The sequence below is a fragment of the Pyrenophora tritici-repentis genome, chromosome 2 (genome assembly GCF_003171515.1).
Source record: "Pyrenophora tritici-repentis strain M4 chromosome 2, whole genome shotgun sequence".
Classification (NCBI taxonomy): Eukaryota; Fungi; Ascomycota; class Dothideomycetes; order Pleosporales; family Pleosporaceae; genus Pyrenophora; species Pyrenophora tritici-repentis.
Window position 1 is genome coordinate 1448502 of NC_089391.1, and position 20594 is coordinate 1469095.

At 49.7% G+C, this 20594-nt stretch overlaps 8 protein-coding genes across 8 annotated transcripts; 5 read left to right on the plus strand and 3 right to left on the minus strand.

Annotated features, from left to right (window-relative positions):
* Nucleotides 1-19: 19 nt before the first annotated feature.
* PtrM4_060220 (uncharacterized protein) lies at nt 20-4273 on the plus strand (the record flags this gene model as incomplete). Its single annotated transcript, XM_066105497.1, has 3 exons — nt 20-208; nt 246-3992; nt 4061-4273. The coding sequence occupies 3 exons, from the start codon at nt 20-22 to the stop codon at nt 4271-4273; spliced, it is 4149 nt and encodes a 1382-aa protein (XP_065964124.1).
* Nucleotides 4274-4335: 62 nt separating this feature from the next.
* PtrM4_060230 (CHROMO domain containing protein) lies at nt 4336-4590 on the plus strand (the record flags this gene model as incomplete). Its single annotated transcript, XM_066105498.1, has 1 exon — nt 4336-4590. The coding sequence occupies one exon, from the start codon at nt 4336-4338 to the stop codon at nt 4588-4590; it is 255 nt and encodes an 84-aa protein (XP_065964125.1).
* Nucleotides 4591-6331: 1741 nt separating this feature from the next.
* Nucleotides 6332-7747, plus strand: PtrM4_060240 (HisC, Histidinol-phosphate-aromatic aminotransferase and cobyric acid decarboxylase; the record flags this gene model as incomplete). Its single annotated transcript, XM_001932776.2, has 3 exons — nt 6332-6417; nt 6469-6642; nt 6691-7747. 3 exons carry the CDS (start codon nt 6332-6334, stop codon nt 7745-7747), a joined length of 1317 nt encoding a protein of 438 aa, XP_001932811.1.
* A 250-nt stretch (nt 7748-7997) lies between these two features.
* Nucleotides 7998-9507, plus strand: PtrM4_060250 (uncharacterized protein; the record flags this gene model as incomplete). The annotated part of the gene is made up of 5 exons (XM_001932777.1): nt 7998-8084; nt 8198-8275; nt 8326-8614; nt 8667-8947; nt 8995-9507. 5 exons carry the CDS (start codon nt 7998-8000, stop codon nt 9505-9507), a joined length of 1248 nt encoding a protein of 415 aa, XP_001932812.1.
* Nucleotides 9508-10224: 717 nt separating this feature from the next.
* PtrM4_060260 (uncharacterized protein) lies at nt 10225-10586 on the minus strand (the record flags this gene model as incomplete). The annotated part of the gene is made up of 2 exons (XM_066105499.1): nt 10225-10404; nt 10455-10586. 2 exons carry the CDS (start codon nt 10584-10586, stop codon nt 10225-10227), a joined length of 312 nt encoding a protein of 103 aa, XP_065964126.1.
* A 1348-nt stretch (nt 10587-11934) lies between these two features.
* Nucleotides 11935-13884, minus strand: PtrM4_060270 (uncharacterized protein; the record flags this gene model as incomplete). Its single annotated transcript, XM_001932778.1, has 3 exons — nt 11935-13347; nt 13404-13632; nt 13685-13884. The coding sequence occupies 3 exons, from the start codon at nt 13882-13884 to the stop codon at nt 11935-11937; spliced, it is 1842 nt and encodes a 613-aa protein (XP_001932813.1).
* Nucleotides 13885-14929: 1045 nt separating this feature from the next.
* PtrM4_060280 (SpoVK, ATPase AAA+ class) lies at nt 14930-17815 on the plus strand (the record flags this gene model as incomplete). The annotated part of the gene is made up of 7 exons (XM_001932779.2): nt 14930-15040; nt 15097-16332; nt 16379-16682; nt 16729-16953; nt 17000-17203; nt 17252-17533; nt 17589-17815. The coding sequence occupies 7 exons, from the start codon at nt 14930-14932 to the stop codon at nt 17813-17815; spliced, it is 2589 nt and encodes an 862-aa protein (XP_001932814.2).
* Nucleotides 17816-18726: 911 nt separating this feature from the next.
* Nucleotides 18727-20484, minus strand: PtrM4_060290 (FHA domain protein; the record flags this gene model as incomplete). The annotated part of the gene is made up of 4 exons (XM_001932780.2): nt 18727-19492; nt 19546-20020; nt 20068-20415; nt 20475-20484. 4 exons carry the CDS (start codon nt 20482-20484, stop codon nt 18727-18729), a joined length of 1599 nt encoding a protein of 532 aa, XP_001932815.1.
* Nucleotides 20485-20594: the final 110 nt, after the last annotated feature.

Genomic DNA, 20594 nt, shown 5'->3' on the forward strand with positions numbered 1-20594 from the left:
CTACAGGGAGCGCACTGTCATGGAGACCCAGGTCCTAGCTGAATTGGAACGCTGCTTCAAGTGCACCCGTGCAGGCCACAAGTCTAACTCCGACGACGCGCCCTGCAAGGACATGGACAAGCTCACTTCAATGGGCCGCTACCCCGAAGTCCTCACCGCCTTGAACGAAGCCCGCAAGGCCGCCGGCGTCCCTATCCCTAAGGCCGCCGTACGCATTAACGCCGTCCGAGCCCCTACTCCTCCAGCGGCCGCCTCTGACGCCCGCTCGGAAAACGAGTAGTCCCTGGCGAAAGTCGCCCCCAGGGACCCAAGAGCCTGAGAAACTCAATAAAGAACCCTTGAATACACCTGAACCTACAACGCCCCCTTCTCCTACTGCCGAAGACTGCGACGACAACGACACTGAACCTGACCCCACACTGCAAGCAATCCTGGACCGGATCAAGAACCTGGAACGCCCTGCTGCCCCACGGGTTCGCGTCTCCGCCATCGCAGCCGCCGCTATTCGTGGCAATACTTATCTCCCTATGGTAGGTCAGCAATTAGTATTCAAAGGGATGATATCTCCCTCTCAACAACCATCCTCACACGTAGAACTCATGGGTGACTCTGGTTGTGCTTCTCTCTTCATTGATGAATCTCATGCTCGCGCACACAAATACGAATTAATTCCGCTCCAAGACCCAGCTGTCCTGGAGCTCGCAGACGGCACCCAAGTTGCCAACGTTACCCATATGACACGGGTACACGTAACTTTCGACACCCACCATGAACAAGTCCTTGCCTATGTGACCAAAGTTAGCGGAGTGCAAATGATCCTTGGCACTCCCTGGTTTCAAATCCACAACCCCCAGGTAAACTGGGACACTATGTCAATAGTATTCAACTCAGACCATTGCATTCGCAACTGCCTAGAAAACCACAAGCCATGCATGGCTGCTAGTAGCCGACACCGCAAACACCCAGCGCCCCCAGCCTATGAGCTTAAAAAAGCTCGCCATCCTAAGGCTCCTCAACATCCCCCGCCTATCGACATCGCTTTTATCTCAAGCCGGGTGGCCGCCATTTCAGTGACAAGAGGAGAACAGGTCTGCCTAACCTCTATGGAAGAGGTTGAAAGACTTTGCAATATGACCGACCAAGAATGGACGGATACCCAACTGCTGCGTGCGGCAGGAGCCAAAGTCCTCCCTGAAGACTTTGAAAAGTTTCGCGATCGAATGGAGCGCCCCCACATGAGTAAAGAGGAAATCCTGGCTAAGCTGCCAGAGGTCCTCCATCCCCTCTACCATGGCTTCGACCCACGAGAGGCCGATGAGATCCCTCCGCAGCGAGACAAGCTGGACCACGCTATTGAAATCCAGTTAGACCCCGAAACCGGAAAACCGCCTCGCCCTTCATCACAGCGGCTAAGGCCGCTATCCCGCGACGAAGCCCGAGCTGTGAAGCTCTACATTGACGATATGATCCGGAAAGGCCACATTGAACGTAGCACCTCTGAATGGGCTGCCCCCCTCCTAGTAGTCAAGAAACCTGGAGGAGGTATCCGAATTTGCGTGGACTATCGAGGACTTAATGCCCATACCATCAAGAACCGTAACACCCCTCCGTTGATACGCGACATGCTCACCAAGCTATCCAAGGCCAAATTCTTCTCTAAGGTAGACGTTATCGCCGCCTTCAATAAAATCCGGATTAAAGAAGAGCATAAACACCTCTCAGCGTTCATTACGCCATACGGCCTGTACCAGTACACCGTAATGCCCTTTGGAATGTGCAACAGCCCTGGAACATTTCAAGCCTACATCAACGACGTCCTCCATGAGTACCTGGACGAATTTTGCATGGCCTACCTAGACGACGTCATCATATTCAGCGAAACAAGGGAAGAGCATGATGACCATCTACTCCGAGTGGTCACACGCCTGTCCAACGCTGGGCTCCCCATGGACATCCTGAAATCTGAATTCTTCCAAGAAGAAGTCAAGTTTCTTGGGCTTATTATCACACCGAACGGTATAAAGATGGACCCAGAAAAGGTCAGTGCTATACAGGACTGGCTTCTACCCAAGTCCCTCAAGGATGTCCAAGCCTTCCTTGGCTTTGCCAATTTCTATCGCCGTTTTATATATGGCTTCTCTGATATCGCCAAACCTCTCACCCATCTCACCCGCGGAGATCCAAAGCTGTTTCAAATGACCCCCGAAGCTTCGCGAGCCTTTGACCTGCTCAAGCAGGCATTCTGTAGCGAGGTGGTCCTCGCCCATTTTAACCCAGACCTCAAATGCATCCTGGAAACCGACGCCTCTGACTACGTCTACGCTGCAGTGCTCTCCCAAATTCAAAGCGACGACACTATACGCCCTGTCGCGTACCTCTCCAAAAAGATGACTCCTACGGAGTGCAACTATGAGATCTACGACAAGGAACTGCTGGCAATAGTCCGCGCCTTCGAGGAATGGCGCCCGGAGCTCGCAGGCGCCGCCGACACAGTAGAAGTACTTACTGACCATCGAGGCCTCGAATACTTCCGCTCTAAACGCCACCTTAACCGCCGACAAGCCCGCTGGGCCGAGTTCTTAGAGGAATTCGACTTTAAAGTCAAGTATCGGCCTGGAAAACAAGGCACGAAGCCAGACAGCCTCACCAGAAGGACAGGTGACCTGCCTGAGAGTGTCACCGACGACCGCGTCCAGCACCAGTGTCAGACCATCCTTGGCGACCACCGGTGGGATGGAGGCAGCCATGAAGCTATCCGCCTTGCTGGCCTCTGCTTAGGAGAAGCCGAGTGCGACCTGCCCTCTATCTTATCCCTCATGCATGAATCCGGAGAAGGCATGTCACGCGTGGGCACCGCCATGGTTAGGCTAGCCCGCCTCACTCTCCAAGGACAACATGACCCTTACGACGACCTTGTAGCAGCCGATGAAATGACTACCCAAGAAATTGTCGATGCCCTCTACCCTACAGACGCCCGCCTTACCGCTATCCGCGACGCACTCAACAACGGCCATCGACGTATCCCTCACCACCTTATTGCTGAAGGTGTGCGGTTGGAACTGGGCGATCTTGAAACCAACGCTGAGAGAAAGCTTTTTATGCGCTATAACCGCCTTCTTGTCCCATTCAGCGAGAAACTGAGGACCCGCATTATAAAAGATATCCATGACTCCCTGCCAGGAGGGCACGGGGGTCGCACCACAACATACCAGCAGGTGAGCCAATGGTACTATTGGCAAGGCATGACCGACACTATCGCAAGGTTCACTAACAACTGCACCACCTGCCGGCGCTCCAAAGTCAACCGCCACGCTAAGCATGGCCTCCTGCACCCATTGCCTGTGCCAGAGAAATACTGGACGGACATCTCTATCGATTTCATTACGCCGCTGCCACCCTCAAAGTGGTGCGGCCACTCATACCGACACATCATGGTGGTCGTGGATAGGCTGTCGAAGAAGAAGAAGTTTATCGCCATTGAGAACATGGAGGTACTAACTATCGTCGACAAGTTTCTCGAATACATCTGGAGAGAAGAGGGCTACCCAAAGACCCTAGTTTCAGACCGAGGCCGCCAATTCACATCCCACTTTTGGCGCCGCCTTTGCGACCGCGTCGGCACAGCACCAAAGCTCTCAACTGCCTATCATCCTGAGACAGATGGCCAAACAGAAAACGCCAACGCGGACTTGAAGCAGTACCTGCGCTCGTACGTGAACTACCTGCAGGATGACTGGGCCCAGCTCCTACCTTTAGCTGAATTCGAAGCCAACTCCGCTATAAGCTCCGCTACTGGAGTTTCCCCATTTCAAGCAACAAAGGGCTACCAACCTCGCTCCGGCCTAGAACCAGCCCACGCCATCACTAACGCCACCCCAGCTGCAGCACAGCGGCGCGCTGCTGACTCCCTCACAAACCGCATTGACGCAACCCGTCGGTACCTCCGCGATGAGATCGCCTGGACCCAGGAACGCATGAAAGACTTCGCTGATGTCCACCGCCATCCAGCCCCCGCTTCGCTGTTGGCGACTGGGTGCTCCTCAACGCTAACCATATTAAGACCGAAAGGCCAGTCAAGTCGCTAGACCACAAGAATATGGGTCCCTACCAGATTACCCGTGTTATTGACAACATGGCCTATGAGCTAGACCTGCCAGATAGCCTTAAGAACATTTTTCCCGCTTTTCATCCGTGGCTGCTCCAACCATATGAGGATGACGCTCTACCTGGACAGCCCAGAGCTAACGACAACGCTCCCCCGAAGTCCATTTGAACGATGAGGGCGACACAGAGTATGTTATCGCTCAAGTCTTAGACTCCCGCATACGAAATACAATGAACGACCCCTATACTGGCCGCCGTGGTTGCCTCCAGTACAAAGTTGAATGGGTCGGCAACGACCAGTCTGAAGGCTGGCAACCCTACTTCAACCTGCGCGGCAGCAAGGAGTCAGTCCAGGACTTTCACGACCGCAACCCTGGGCGCCCTGGGCCTCACGCCACCTTTCATGATTATGACGACAACGGGCAGCTTGCCGTTGCCCTGCTTTGTGTTTTCAATGGAAGTTTGAACGCTCAGTCGGGACTTTGAGCATTTTGGAGGGGGGACGTGTCATGGTTTGGAACCTTGGTGTTCTGAGCACGGACCACGCCGGCGCCTCGGGTGCCGAGGCCCCGCTGCCCCACACATGTATTTAATTCTACCGAAGTTTCTTAGAAACTCGGTACTGCAAAAACTTTGTAATTCAACACAGTTTTAAATATCTGATCCTGTGAGACCCTAACACATATGCTGTGACATTCAATGTTCTACAAACGATTTAGAAGATGTAAAAATTCGCTCAATCTATTATACAAGAGAAAAACTTCACTATTTTCTATTTATCTGATTAATATGTCACGAACCACCGCGCCTAGGTTCCCTTAGATCCCCCTAGGTTGGCCCAGGTTGCCCGAATCTCGCCAAGGCGCGCTAAGGAACAGAGATTTCTACGTAAATACGTTCCTCTGCGCTGTAATAGCTCGATAGAGGATTGCTCTTGTTCTACCCTGTGTTAACCTATCCTATTTTTACATAATAAGCCTAGAGGTAGAACACAGGAAAGAAGGAGAGAGGAGAGAAAGGGAAGAAGGGAAGAGGAGAAGAGGAGAGAAGAAGGGAGAGGAAAGAGGGAGAATAAGAATTTTTAGGTTACGTACTAACAACCCTACTCTTAACATACCAAAACTACGGGGCATTCCTCTACTATAGAACAATTCCCTGTCACGCATCTATTCTATTATCCCCACATCCTCTAAGAAAATAAGCGAGGCCAAAACATTTCCGGGCAAAAAGAGACTTTTACAACTTTTGAGTCGGCAAAAAAGGCAAAAAAGAAGTTTCCGACACCGGGAATCGAACCCGGGCCTTGCCGGCACTTGTTACAGTGAGCTGACTCTGCTTGAGAGCGGCAAATCCTAGCCACTAGACCCTGTTGAATTGTTAGAACGGCTGCTGGAGCTGGTGGTGGTGGGTGAAACGTACATATCGGATGTTGTTGATTGATGGAAGAATTACGAAAATCATGGAATATATTCGTAAGTATAGATTTTGAATTTTGAAACTGGGGCAGATGTAGAGTCAAAAGGGTGGGATAGGATGCCGGGGTGAGAGAAAGACTACCTTGTTGCAAGCCAGAGTGGGTAAAGGTGCTGTTTGTGGGTCTATGGGGTATATGCAGTTGTGAGTGTGGATTCGGCTGGAATTGTCTAGTTCTTTTTGGACTTCAGCTTTCAAGCATTACTAAACTAGACTACACTAGACCGTGCTTCATGTCCGCCTTTACTTCTTGTATATATTGGACGGGCTAGGGGTTCTCTTCGTTCGCAAGTTTGTATGGAGAGCCTGAGGCAAGATAACCTGAGTGGATGATTTTAGGTCAACGACAACCTAGAACTGGGTATGTTTGCAACCTAAGGTCAAGATTATATGCGCTTAACCGCGCTATGTGTGTCGCATGCGCGGTTTATACGGAAGTTAGTAATGATCTTTAGACAGTCTATTTCACGAATGTCCAGTGTGCATCGTGCGATGTAGCATGGAACGCCAACTACATGAAAATCTGCAGCAACAGACAGCACCACTCATCGCAATTATTCTTCGAAACGAAGTCCCAGAATACTATCTGACTACCTAGGTATCGTTTAGTTTAGCGCTCGGGATAAGCCATCGTATTGAATGACTCCTGGTAACTATCGCCGCGGTCATGCCCCGCGAAACAAAAAGTTCCCCGCGAACACCAACTTCGACGTGACGCATTTCCCAACCCTGTCCCCACCATCTACCCGTACAAATGGCGCCCAAAAATACGGCTTTCGATTTGCAGAAATGTGCGCGATCTAATATTCTCGCATTGGAACCGTATCGATGCGCGCGCGAGTAGGTGAAGCGCAATGACTCGTATCAAGGTACCAAGCTGACGGCATGTAGTGACTACAAAGACGACGGCACCAACATCCTCCTCGACGCAAACGAGAACGCATACGGCCCGGGACTGGCATTGAGCGGCGAGGGAAAGCTACCTGGCGCGAATGTCAATGGCACCTCCGACTCATCCTCGGCGATTGATGTCGATTTACTTGGCTTGAACCGATACCCAGATCCGTATGCACACCGGGCACTCCATGTCGATTGATTCTAACATTCTTCCAGTCACCAAGAAGAACTCAAGCAACTCCTTTGCAATCTGCGAAACACCCATACTCACACGTCGAAGAACATCACACCCGCCAACCTCTTTGTTGGCGTCGGCTCCGATGAAGCAATCGATGCCCTCATCCGCGCCTTTTGCATCCCCGGCAAAGAGAAGATCCTTACATGTCCACCCACATACGGCATGTACAGCGTCTCGGCGCAAGTCAACGACGTCGCCCTGGCTAAGGTTCCACTACAAACACCGAGTTTCGACCTTGACGTACCCGCAATATTGAAGGCGATGGACGAGGACAAGAGCATAACGTTGGCATATCTGTGTTCGCCGGGAAACCCAACGGGAAAGCTACTCAAGAAGGAGGATGTGCAATGCATACTGGAGCATCAGTGGAATGGAGTTGTAGTCGTGGATGAGGCATATATTGACTTTTCTCCCGATGGAACAAGTCTGGCAGAGTGGGTGGCTGAATGGCCAAATTTGGTGGTCATACAGACACTATCGAAAGCCTTTGGTCTCGCAGGTATACGGTTGGGGGCTGCATTTGCAGACCCTGCGATTGCGCAAATTTTAAACAACATGAAGGCGCCATACAATATCCCGAACCCAACGAGTCAGCTAGCACGTGCAGCTCTGAGCCCGAAACATCTTGCAGTCATGCAGAGAAATAAGAACTTGATCGTCAAGCAGCGGGAAAGACTAATAGAAGAATTGCCCAAGATCCCTGGCATCGGCAATCTCCACGGCGGTGTCGAGTCCAACTTCCTGCTCTACCAGATACTCGATGCGCCGGCCGATCAAGGCGGAAAGCCGTCGAATGAAACAGCGCTTGCAGTGTATGAAGGCTTGGCGGAGGAGAAGGGCGTGGTAGTGAGGTTCAGAGGGAAGGAGCACGGATGTTTGGGTTGCTTGCGGATAACTGTGGGTACAGAGAAGGAGGTGGATCGATTCTTGCAGGAGCTTAAGCAGGTGATAGAAAGTGTGCATCACAGTACAGGCAAGTTGGGAAAGAGCGAGGAGCTCCGGAGAGAGAAGGAAGCCAATGCTGTCATTTGCTGAAGTAGTGGCTGTTAGATAGTTCTGTGGCTTTTCTAGAATCGTCTACGAAGCCCAATCGATAGGAGGTGAAGGTGAGTCTCTACTAGCGTCTCTACCTGATCGTGCCTACCAACCCCAACAAGTACCCCTCCCTCTCTATTCCAGTCCACAACTTCACCTGCCTGATTCTGCACCCAACACTACATCTATTCGTTCTAGAGGAGCTGCGACGCCTGTTGGTTGTTGCCCTATTGCGATAACTCTGCCAATCATGGCTAAAGGCAGCCTGGCCAAGGAGCTGGCGCAAGGCTTCGAAGCTCTTCGGCGCGAGACCAAAGAGCTAAACAAAGTTCTTGTTGTAAGTACCATTGCGTGCACATGGATTTGAGAGAATTCCTGAATCCCGTAGACTGCGCAGAGAACACCACAAACTGCAATGATATCTTCAAGAAGCATGCTAACATCACCAAGAACTCAATTGCCAAGTCTGTCGAGGAAGAACGAAAGAGGCCATTTGTACTTGTTATTATCGATCCAGCAAGGCACCAGGTACGTCATCATTTTACTGCACTTTTGAAAATACTGACAGGCTATCAAAGTTTCGCAAGGAGCTAGTTAATGGAAATTTGACGGGTGGATTGAATGCAGCAAGTCTTCTATTCAAAGCTGTCAGCGACGAGCTCGAAGCCAATCACCACGAGATTTCAAACACTCACTACGACCTAGTGGTACGGCTATTTGTTTGTCTAGCAGATATCGTTGGCGATGCTTCTACTCCAGAGCATAGAAGTGCCCAGTCTATATTCATCAAAGGCTTTACCAAAGCGAGTGTGTTTCATGATTGGGTGATTACCGGAGCTGCAATTTCAGTACCTGGAAAGGTCTGTGGTAAGTATATCACGAGCTTCGTGTTCTTTCGCCACTAACTTGGATACCTTAGAGAACCTCCACCTGTACATGGGCAATGATGAGTGCAAACATGTCTTCTTTGCCGCGTCCGGAGCGCCTAAATATGCTGAGGCCCTGTCACGTTATCGAAAGGCAACTCATAAGTTGACAATCGTGAATGGTCTTAATACTAGTGCTGTTGTTCAGAAGCAGGGAGTGCGCATCGTGTCGTTTCCCCAAGTGTTCGCATCACGACCAGACGCACCCGCTCCAATGTACAGCAAGCCGCAGAGTATCAAAACCGTAAACTCTACCCAGGTTAACACTGCAAATGTAAGTTACTTGTACTACTGCTCAGCGATTTGCTTACCAAGTTATAGGCGCCGGTCATTCACAAGACTGCAGTAGCAGTAACTAATGATTCTGTTGCCATTCACGACTCACGACACAATAATCCGGCCGTACCTTCCTTCCTTCATCTTCCCAAGTATCCCATCGAGGGCCGAGTACCCATAAACCTTGCCAAGCATCGCCTCGACGTCCTGTTCCAGCTCCCGACCCCAGAAGATCTCCAATCTTACAAGGAATGCATGCGGATTCAGGAGCCCTGCATCGAATTTCACCTGCAAGGAAAGTGTAATATTACAGAGTGCAAGCTGTCCCACGGCGTCATTACGTCGGGTACATATTCTATCTTGGCTTGCAAGGCTCTTGGAAAGCCATGCAGCAAGGGAGGTCAGTGCCGTGCCGGGAACTGTTTCAACGCCCATTTCTGTCAGCAGGAACATTGCGCTGAAGCTGGTGGGAGAGTGAGGGGCTGCGGTCTTCCGGACGCTATGCATAACATTGATCCGCGTGTTGCTCAATGGGTACCGATGGATGTGTCAGAGTAAAGTTCCGATTTGACTGAGACTCTTACACCAGGTGATATAAGTGCTGTCTGCTTCTATTGAGACTCCTCCAACAGACGAATAATAACACACTAACAGGATATACCGCACATCTGGAGGAACAAAGTTGGTCACTGAATAAAGTGCACAGTCCGCAACAATCAATTAAGTGGGTCCTAGAAGGTTCAGATTGGATTGATTGATTACCGCTTTAAGCCTAGTAGTTACCTATAGGAGTTTAAGCCCTACCTAGATAGGTAAGTGGGTCTAGGAGAGTGACCGGATTGAATTGATTGTTGCGGAGTCTAATAAAGTGTCACTAAGATAACAGATGCTGGCCTTGGGGATTGGACTTATGAAATTGGTTCTATATTGTCTGCATCAAATGGTTGACATTGGAACTGAGTTGCAGTAGGACTTGTACAGCATAGTCAGAGAGCTATATAACTCTTCACGATGGTAGACTATCACGAGGAAGATAATTGTATGAATCTGATGATTGCTCCACATCTAGCCGATATGTTTACTATCATTATTGAGTTGCACTACTGGCGATGACATGTTTAATGGCTCTTTGTAGCCATAAGATTGAACTGAATTTGCCTCGTGCCTAGAGTGGCTCTCGAACATAACCTTCAGGTACTGCATTCCTTCCAACGCCTCAGTCTGAATGTTTCTTGTGACAGCAAGGGACCTACACAACCATCAATGCCAATTTCCCTAGAGTAAAGTACTGCATACATGGTAGTCGGTTTCATGGACGCCAGAACCCACATCGTAGCAGTCGCCGAGAAAGCTTTTGTCGGTTCTGATGTAAGCTTCGTCCCCATGAGACTTGATGCACAATCTTCTGGCTCCATCGATAAAGCCGATTGCATATTGGCTAGGCTCGTATTTTCCCTACGTAATGTCAGCAATTTACCCATGTTGGAACAGGATTATGATCTCACTATTTCGGTAGGGTCACACGCAATTTGTACTACAACATTTTCACATAGTGTAGGATTGTTCCAGGGGTTGAAATTTAATGATGCACTGTTTGCTAGCCCTGCAAGTAGCAAGAGGGAAGCTAGAAAGGACATTGTATAATTGAAGGGTGTGGAGAAGGTGGGGGACACGTAGTGTGTAGGTTGGAAGGATGACAGAGCGTGGTCTAGAAGATCTACAAGGAATATTCCGCAGCCTTTTAGAGGTAGATGTTCCGTATCTGTAGACCAACATAAGCGGGCGACGGAGAATTGCATTGGCAATATCCGGCACCAACCAGCATTTATGCCAAATTTCGACGTGCAGCATTCTTATCAACGAGCCGTGCGATAGGCACAGCGCCAAATCAGGGGATATTAAACATGCAGGTACTTCTGCCGTCTTCTGGAGCTAGAAACTGCGAACCATTGGAAGACAGTGGAGGCAGTATGCACGGATGCTCGCGTTACTTTACCTTCGGCCATGTTCTTCCTTCCATACACTTAAGCGATCGATCATGAACATGAGAACTGTGCGCAAAGGTGCACCGCGACTAAACTGGCCAACGCGTCGCATCTTGTTAATACTTACTTAGGTATCTGCTCAGGTAAACATCGGAACAGGCTATCTCGTGTAAGGATATGCCGTCCTGGTCTTGGGGAGGGAGACGCCGATGCCTATCACTCAGATAAGCTAATACAAGAGTGATGGTCATGAAGAGTTTTGGGCGATCAGCCGTCGTATTTCCTAACAACGTGAGTGCAATCTTGGAGCTTTGTGGCAGGTTCAGCGATAGCCAACATTTACTAGAAACACAACTTGCCCTCTCTCGGTAACTTAACCCCCCGGTCTAGTGCTTACGTTGCCTTGACCTCTGGTGGAGACGACCTGTGAACGAGCGCAATGACCATGGCCTGATCATGTATTTACTTAGAGATGCTTTTTGCCTTTTGCCGTCATATTCTACATCTATGAGACGTTTTTTTGATATGCGCACTAGCTAGTAGTCGCGATGTAGATCGACTTGGTCGACCCGAAAGTATTCGATGCCGGTTTGAATTGCTGTTGGCTTGCTGAATATCAGACGTCCTTGTTCTTGGTCACTTTGGATGCACCCGTGGAATGCCAAGCATACTGGAAAGCTGAAAACCGTGATAGATGATGAAAAGAAATACGGAGAGATGTGTGGAAAATATTGGCGCGCGTACCATTGAGTTGCACAAATCTGGAACGACAAGTCGACTGGATTCACATGGAGTGACGCTGTGTGATACGGGAAATAAAATTGAGCAAGCCTAGGTAGCGTTCTCTAGATTGATTGATTCCTTTAGTAGTCAAGACCTCTTTTAGCCATATATTGCGAGGTTGGTCTTGTCAACAGATGACACTGCCAAGCATTTGAGCCAAGGCGCCCCCTTGCGCAGCTGCGAACCGCGACCCAAACGACCCTCACCTTCCCATTACTCAACTTCCCGAGTCTTTATACCAACGCCCAGCACGAATAACCTCCCGAGCCTCCGTATGCGTAAATATATGGTCAGCGACGTCTACATGCTCCTGCAGTACCCGGGACTGGCCTGAGGTGGTAAGCAAGATCTTGAAGCTGCCACAACACGACCTTTGGTGCTCAAACAGCATCAGTAGAAAGTCGCTGCACCATTTTTCCCCACCGGAGAACGCTAGATCGTTGAGACCATCGATCACGCATATACAGAGATGAGGTGTTGCTTTCAGGAGCGCCGACAGCATATCCAGAGCTTGAGACCAGCTTTCGTCTGATCCGTTGAGAGCTTCTACTTGCGGCTGGGGTATTTCAAACTCGTCGTTATCGAAATTGAATTGCAAGAGTTGGGTAATTAGGTTGTATACTAGTCCAATGAGGCCAACCTTTTCGACATCCTGGCCTTCTGAGAGAGTTGCATACCGTGCCCGTTCGCAAAAGTGTGAGGTAATCGGTAACTCCGCCGTCCACGCCGCAACAAGCGCATTCAAGGCAGCCGCGCGTGACCCAGAAAGCTCGACCTGAGATACTTCTGGGCTCGAGATCCATAGGGTTGGAGAGTTCGGCTCGTTCCCGATCCACTCTTGCAATCTCCATACTATGTCAACTTCTGGGAGCCAAAAACTCCCTTCGTTCAAGAGTGAATGGCCCTCACTTCCTATGACCCACTTCTTTAACCTTGCGGCAAACTTTCCTGCGACTGCGCGATTGATCAAGTTAGAGACTACGTCCCTTTGAGGTGGAACAGAAACATCACGATGCTCCTCATATTGTACGCGACTGTGGTTCGAGGCTTCGTTGGAAGCACTATCGCACAAGCTTAAAAGTAGCCGTCGTGCGTGCATTCCTGACCAGACTAAGCTAGAAGAATCACGGTTTTGCTGTCGTGAGTGGAGAATTTCATCAAGACGCTGTTGCTCAGGAAGGTTTATCCTAAGATAAGCGAATTGAGCGGTGTTCTGCAGTCCGTGCATCTCATAGATAATGGCGTTAATCTTTTCAGCAGCGCTTTGGTAACGACCTTTCAAGTTCTCGTTGAAACTGCTGAAGAATCGAGAGGTTTTACTCTTCATATACCACTCGATGGCATCACGATAAAAGAGGAAGACTTGCGCGTACAGCTCGGAATACAGTTCACGTGCCGGTTTTGAGCGGACATTGAGCAGTATATAGCTAGCGCGGCCTGCTTTCTCGGTGATCGTGGTCACAGTCTCAGAGATAGTGTCGGAGATCTCGTCGTGATTGACGGCAGCAGTGACGATTAATTTGAGACCACCGCATAACGCGGAAGCATATTCGTTCTGCGATGGGAAGATTTCGAATGCACTCTTGTGAGCGTTTAGTCCGCCGCATATGCTTCGAAATCTTTGAGCAGCCTAGCAAAAGTGAGTATGACACATATACTGAGAGCGCGTTCAATAGGTCATCTTACCCTTCCTTGTTTGGACCTCCACTCGGTTTCCAGGTTGCCGATGTACTCGCTCAAATGGACGAACCCGTCTGCGACTCTGCTTTGCAAAGCTGTATTCGCTGTCGATCTAGCTGGCTTTCGGTTGAACCCAATCTTCGACAACGTTGAGGGCTGCTCTTGCGTCTCGAAAGTTTTGCATGTCTTCACCAGTGCAAGTCTGGCTGACTCGGCAGCATGAAAAGACGCGCCACTAGAGTCTTCAATCAGTCTCGAAGATACGAAATGCGAGGGTTCGCACTGACCTTCCATCGGGATCTTTGTACAATGCTCGCATACGCGCTTCCATCTGTTCCTCTATAAGAGCATCCTGCTCTTGTTGCGCGCTGATGGTGGCGCGTTCTAGAGTCGTTTGCCCTTTCAACTCATCTGTGAACCTCCTCACAAGGGCGGCTCCTTCGAATTTCTCGATGTCCACCCGTGAGGTAGCATTTGCGACAATCATACTGCACGAGACTTTGGGAGGTTTGCGCGTCTGACGACAGGGTGAGGGTTCAAAAGCAACAGTGAGGCTATCCGGCCCCCACGCTAGTCGTTGCGCTGCTGCAGCCTCTCTTTCCGCCCCCAAAGCTGACCACCCTATGCAGTCAGCAAATCCTTTCAGCTGCAATCAAAGACTCTACCCATACACCATTTCACACGATTACCAAGCAGAGATTGTGCGCTAAAACACTTTTTAAGATACTTAGCGCTGTGGACGGTAGAGCGAGTGTTGCATACATGAGCCCACTTGGTATCTAAAAAGTGGAAAATCTGGCCAGAATCATATGAGAGATTGAGAGCATGTATACGAACACGGGTGCCAAATCTGAGGCCATGATCTAGCCTTGGTTTTCGATCCTTATCGCCGATTAGTTATTTCCGGTGTATCAAAACGGGCATGCTGCCGATAATTATGCAAGTCTTAGTGGCTATATTGGCCTGAATACCGATAACTTGTTTTTACTTACTAAGGGATCCACACTAAGCTCCGAGGCACTGTCAGTGACGCACTCTCATATATGGAGGGACTCCATAGGCGGAGCTGTTTAGCCCCAGAGCATTTTCTCTTCAATCGCACGGCTGCCGTCTACTACTCGATAATATCATGGCTATTGCGCAGGAGACGGTCTCTCTAACATCCATGTTGGAAACAGAGACGGAAAAAACCACCCATATTTCTCTCGAAGTCGTCACTTCCGCAGTGAATATCACAGCACTGGAAAATGACGTACAAAAAGCCAATGGTACGGATGCTATTGACACAGGCGCGAAGGAGCCAGATGACAATGACAATGAGCAAGCTGGCTCTGGAGGTAATGCAATGAAAAAAAGCTGGAGGAGTTACCAAGAATGTTCTAATAAGTGCAGAAGATGAGTCCAAAGAGGTTGAACAACTACCGAAGGTGTCAGAAAGGAAGCAGCTGATGGACCGTCTCGGGGTAGCAATAGAGAAAGCTACTGCAGCTGGAATGTCAGCTGGAAACCCAAGCGAACTCACAGCCACAAGCATGACTGTGAACAAGGATTGTGTCGATGACCCTAAACGATGGTACATCATTGCGACTTTCGGTTCCAAAGGCGACTACACCATACCATGGGCGGCTTGTTATAATTGGAATGTATGAAGCTTTCCATGGCTTCCACATGTACTGCATGCCCACGCTAATTGATACAGGCAACGGAAGCCCTACTGAAAGAATGGTTTCGTGGCGACGAAGACGCTGTTAGAGACATATCCAATGGGGATATATTAATCGAAAATTACAGACAGGGCCAGATTCACCCGCAGACATGGAATCAGGTTATAACACACAAAATGGAAATTGTTTTCACACCAAACACGAATCAAGATGAGAACAAGGAACCGGACAAGGAACTGGAACTGGACAAGCGATCGGGTTCGTATCAATATTCTGATTCGAGCGTGGATTCCGATGAAGAATTTGATGCAAAATGTGAGAGTCGAATTCAGTACGTGGTGAACTACTACAAACGAACCATGAATGAGGTTCACACCAGATACGTAGGGGCAAGCAAACGCGACAAGCCTGTCGAATTTGAACTCACTTATGAGGAGAAACGTCCTGCATTGGAAGAGACAAAAGACGTCGAAACAGTTCAAGACATCACCAAAGAGCAAATCAAGGCAGAAGATGGAACAAAAGCCAAACTCGGTCCCCTTGATCGCGTCGTGAGCACCAAGCTGCAGATTTACTCTCCCTTCATACGAAGTATCCTCAAAGCTGTCATCGAATACACAGCTACATCATCAGACGACACCTCATTCGGACTCGTTTCTGGATTGTCTCCTCCGTATAAACTCTTATACTATTACATGGCTGATCTGGCCAACTACAAATCTGAAGATTCGGAGCTTCGTAGGAAACATTCCGACAGGTTTAACGAGCGGTGCGACAAGCATATTGATGTGATCCTGGAGTACCTATCTGCGCAAGAGAGCGTTCCGCTGAATGAGTTCAATGCACGAATAGCCCAAAAAACCCCTGTGGTCACATTCGCGATGTACTGGCTGATTCTCAAGCCTGGCGCAGACGTATATGTACGTGAAGAGGACGGATCGCTAAATGCCTACGTACTTCACTCTGTAACTGGAGGTGTCTCTGAGAAGTACGGCCAAAACCGAAGCAGTCACTACAATCTATCCGTCTGGAACTTGGCATTCGATGGGACAGATATCACGCCCGGACTTCGACATGTTGAAGTGAGCATTTTCGACAATGCGCGCGAGATTACCAGCCTGCCCGTTTTCCCTGTCAGATTCATCGACAATCTCGACAACGGCGCTTTCAAAGCAAAACTCATCAACAGAGGCAAAAAGTATTTTGAGTTTTCTAAGCGACCGTCTTTTCTCCAGTATACGGGACAGGGGTTGAAGAAAGGGGCAAAAAAGGTAATGATCTGCTCTAGTAAGGTTACCATCAACTCACACGTCCTAGTATAAACGCTCGCGTGTTGTCGTGACCCACGCTATGGCCCCTTGGGACAACGAGTTGGCAGGGAATTTCATTGGCACTCATCATACACCCGAGGACGACGCAGACACAATTAGTGAGTCTGTACGTGTGCCAAGATGTGAATGCTACGAGTGTACCGCGAACGAGTCACAAGAAGTATACGCGAAGGGAAAATTCAGCGACTACTACAGGATATCGCCGAGCAATACTGGCGAGCTCTCGGCTCATCAGTATATGATTATGGCATCGCACATGTATGCTTTTTCGTTGAAGGAACGCTCTTATGGTAAGTCTGCAGATCAACCTGTCCGCTCTCTCTTACTAATAAACAGACCTGTTGGCTGTCGACGGGCTTGAAGCACCAGTGATGATCAAAACCGCCATGGACAAACTCGTCATGGACGAGAACAACAAAGAACTTATCAAAGCGATTGCTCGGATCTATACCGACGGCGATCAAACCGATCGGTTCAGCGCGGATTTCATACAAGGCAAAGGAGAAGGCCAGATTTTTCTTCTACATGGTCCTCCTGGGACAGGAAAGACTCTTACAGCCGGTAAGTTCCAAGTGAGCTTTCTGTGACAAGTACTAAGCGCTTTCAGAATCGATAGCAGAGTATACGAAAAGGCCTTTGTTAAGCATCACCGCATCAGACCTTGGCCATGAACCTGACGAACTGGAGCGTAGCCTGCTTCGATACTTCAAAATGGCCAGTGACTGGGATGCGATAGTGTTGTTGGATGAGGCAGACGTATATCTCCGGAAGCGAACAGTCGAAGACCTAAGACACAACAGCATTGTATCTGGTAAGACAAACCTTACTGGTGCATGAACGTCGCTAACCTTGACCGTAGTCTTCCTGCGAGCCCTTGACTATTTCCAAGGCATACTGTTCCTCACCACCAATCGCGTGGGTCAGATTGACGAAGCATTCCTCTCGCGCATTCACTTATCACTCGGATACGAGCCTCTCTCCAATGCAGCGCGCGTCAAGATATGGGACAACCTTTTCGGGAAGCTGGACGAAGACCACAAACGAGGCGGGCGCAGAATCAACTACCATTACCACGCGAAGAGCTATGTCCAAAGTCAGGACGTACAGGCATTGAAGTGGAATGGTCGCGAAATCCGAAATGGTAAGCCACTCATACCTGTCCGGTTGAAAATTGGGCTAACATTTGTATGTGATAGCTTTCCAAACAGCCGTCGCGCTTGCGCTCTTCGAAGTAAAGAAAAACGAGAGCGAAGACCCACCGGAAGTCACGGAAAACCATCTCAAGCAAGTCGTGTCCATGTCGTCGGCCTTCAAAAAGTACATGGCTGCGGTGAATAGCGGAATGGACGACGCGACGTTGGCTCAAAAGCACGGTAACAGAGACGACAGGTATCCAAGCACGCCTGCCAAACAGGTGTCATGATACCAGGACGTGTTTTGAGGGCCACGGAAACCATATAAGCTCCTTCCAATTTCAATCAATTTCAAAGTGTACTCCGCTTCTCCGTATATACGAGGCGTCTTCAAGTAACAATACACGTCTAAAATGTTACGGAGCTGAGCTCTGCAATACTCTTTCTCATCTACTTGATCCAGCACGATTGAGGCTCTCGTGAAGATCATTGATGACGCTCAAACCAAGCCTAGACCTATGTAGACGCATAGGCATGCTTGTAAACAAGCAAATCTTGATCCACACTAAGTTCAGACAGTCAAACATGTGTTCGGCATCACTAAATGTCCCAGAATAACGACCACCATAGCATACGAAAAAGACACGTGCAAAGTTTATGACAATATCAGACCTGACCCTGAAACTCGGTAAATTCGTAGTAAGTGTACGTTGGAAAAAGACGTGTAGGATGCTGGGCTGTAGAAGTTTGCCGTTGGAGATGTTGTAGTTTCAAGCGCTAACTATGCTACAACAGGCATAGATCGCCCACCCAACCTAATTTCCAACCAACAACACAATAGGAAGCACATGGCCAAGGATCGTTGCGGTTAGGGGTCCTCCGCGATCGCAACTTTGCTGCGTCCTTGTACTATTCTAAGTGTTTCACGAATCGTTGAGACAAATTAAACATGCATGCACATTGTCGCGTCAACACTAAGTGCCATCCTAGTAGTCGCATCAATGTCATTGTCGTAACTACGGCCCTATCTTCATGAAAAGCTACCCAGAACGCCTTCATACCAATTTACATTCCCATTCCGCTTAGCCTGCAGAACTGCCTCTTGCACTGGTCACCATGACCCGAGGAAGCCATGATATGATGCCTGTATTCTCCTAATTCCACCCATGAACGCCGTGAATAAATTGGAATATTGCCCACACTAGACGAAGAAATTATCCGGAAGGGTTGAGAGAAGTGCAAATGAGACAACCGCGCCAGTAGCGCCAAGAAGAGGGTAGGCAGCCTTGTTGAGTACTCGGCTAAGAACAGATCGTGGAGTCTTCTTGGGACGTTGGGCGATTGCAGTAGCTGTTTGCGTGGCAGCAGCATCACCAACAAGGACGGTTACTGTGGCATCAGCAGGAGCATGCTCAGGAGCAACTGCAACTTCTTCGGATACTTCTCCACTGGTCGCTACCGGCTCTTCCTCTTCTTCAAGCACATCGGCCTTGCGCTTCAACGAGTTGACTGACTCAGGCGTAGGTGGCTGTTCTTCTACAATTTCCTCGATGGAGACTTTGGTGCGTCGTCCAGGCTGTAGTGGAGGCGTAGTTTCAACGTCTGAAGTAGGCATACGTGGAGGGGATGGAAGTCGGTCAGCTTGAAACATCTGTCCGGGGTAGGCACAGAAGTTTTGCATAGTAGTACGAGACTGCATGAAGTCGGATGGCGGAGGCGCATGGGCAAACAGCGGAGGTCGTTCACCGAATCCGCCCATGTAGCCATCAAAATTATAACCTGTGTAGACATCCTGTTGTCCGAAATTTGGGAACGATTCATTCCACGGCCTGGATGAGGGGCGTGGTGGCAAAGGTGGAGCTACATCGTCGGAAGGCGTGTGGCTGAGTGTGTTCATGCTGGGCGTAGGGTGGAATTCGAAGAGATCGACACGTGGCAGACACTCTTGCGGTTGAGTTGCAGTATCGCTATTGTAGTTGTCAGTACAGGGAGGTGCTCTTCTGATTCAGCTCATACGTACCGATATGGAGCGATAGGGCGTGCCGTGGAAGACCCAGGGCCGCCCGGGGACATCGGAGCGATGAATATGGGGGAGGGGAGGTCTGTCTCTTCCTCATCTTCAGAATCCTGGATCTCTGCCTCTGAGTCGGACTCTGGGTCCGGGTAATCAATGCTACAAGCCTCACTGTCGAAGTCAGAGTCAAGGCCGCTATCAGCTTTGGCTTCACTCGAGGCGTAAGGTACGACAGCGGGAGTCTTTACAGGATCCTCTTGCTTCAAGACCTGATTAATGATCATGGTGACTTCTGCCTGTTCGTCTTCAGATGGGCCTGAGGGTGACGAGTCGATGACGAATGGGTCGGTGATGCTACCACGACGCTCTTCAGAAATGTCTTCTTGGTCGCTTTCGGGATCGGGATCGGGGACGGTGAAACCGGGACAGAATGGACGTGAAAGTTGAGATTCAAAGACGTAAGTGCGGGCTACGAAGAATTCTGTAGTAGTCAGTAGGGATATATATTGATTGTTGGCTAATACGTACCCTCGTTACGGTTCACATCGGTACCAAACTGCAGCTCGTCACCATAAGAAAGCCTTGTAGGCGTGTGCGGTGATAGCCTCCTGCCGTTCAACATGGTGCCATGCATGGAGCCTTGGTCGCTTACGTAGACCTCGGGAACGCCGCTGTCCGAGTTTGCTGAAAGGATGGCGTGCTGGCGAGAGATGACGGGGCTATCGATGTAGGCATTGTGCGGTGCCGCCATCAGCTCTTTCTTGGAAACATTACTAGACGCCCGGCCAATGGGAAAGTTGGTGCTGAGGGGTAGATCAAACTCGCGGGTCGCGTACGTGTCGTACCGCTTTGGGTCCCGGAGGACGATGTGGAAGACTGGCAACATTGTCAGTAAGCCATATACAGACCATGGTGTAGGTGGAGTAGAGGCTCACTTGGCGCCATGAGAGGTAGATGAAAGAGCTGCGGTTGACTACAGCATACGAGAGAAGCGAAGCACGGTGAATGAGCAGGCGGGGCACAGCTGGACGGATACAGCGCCCGATGTATGGTAT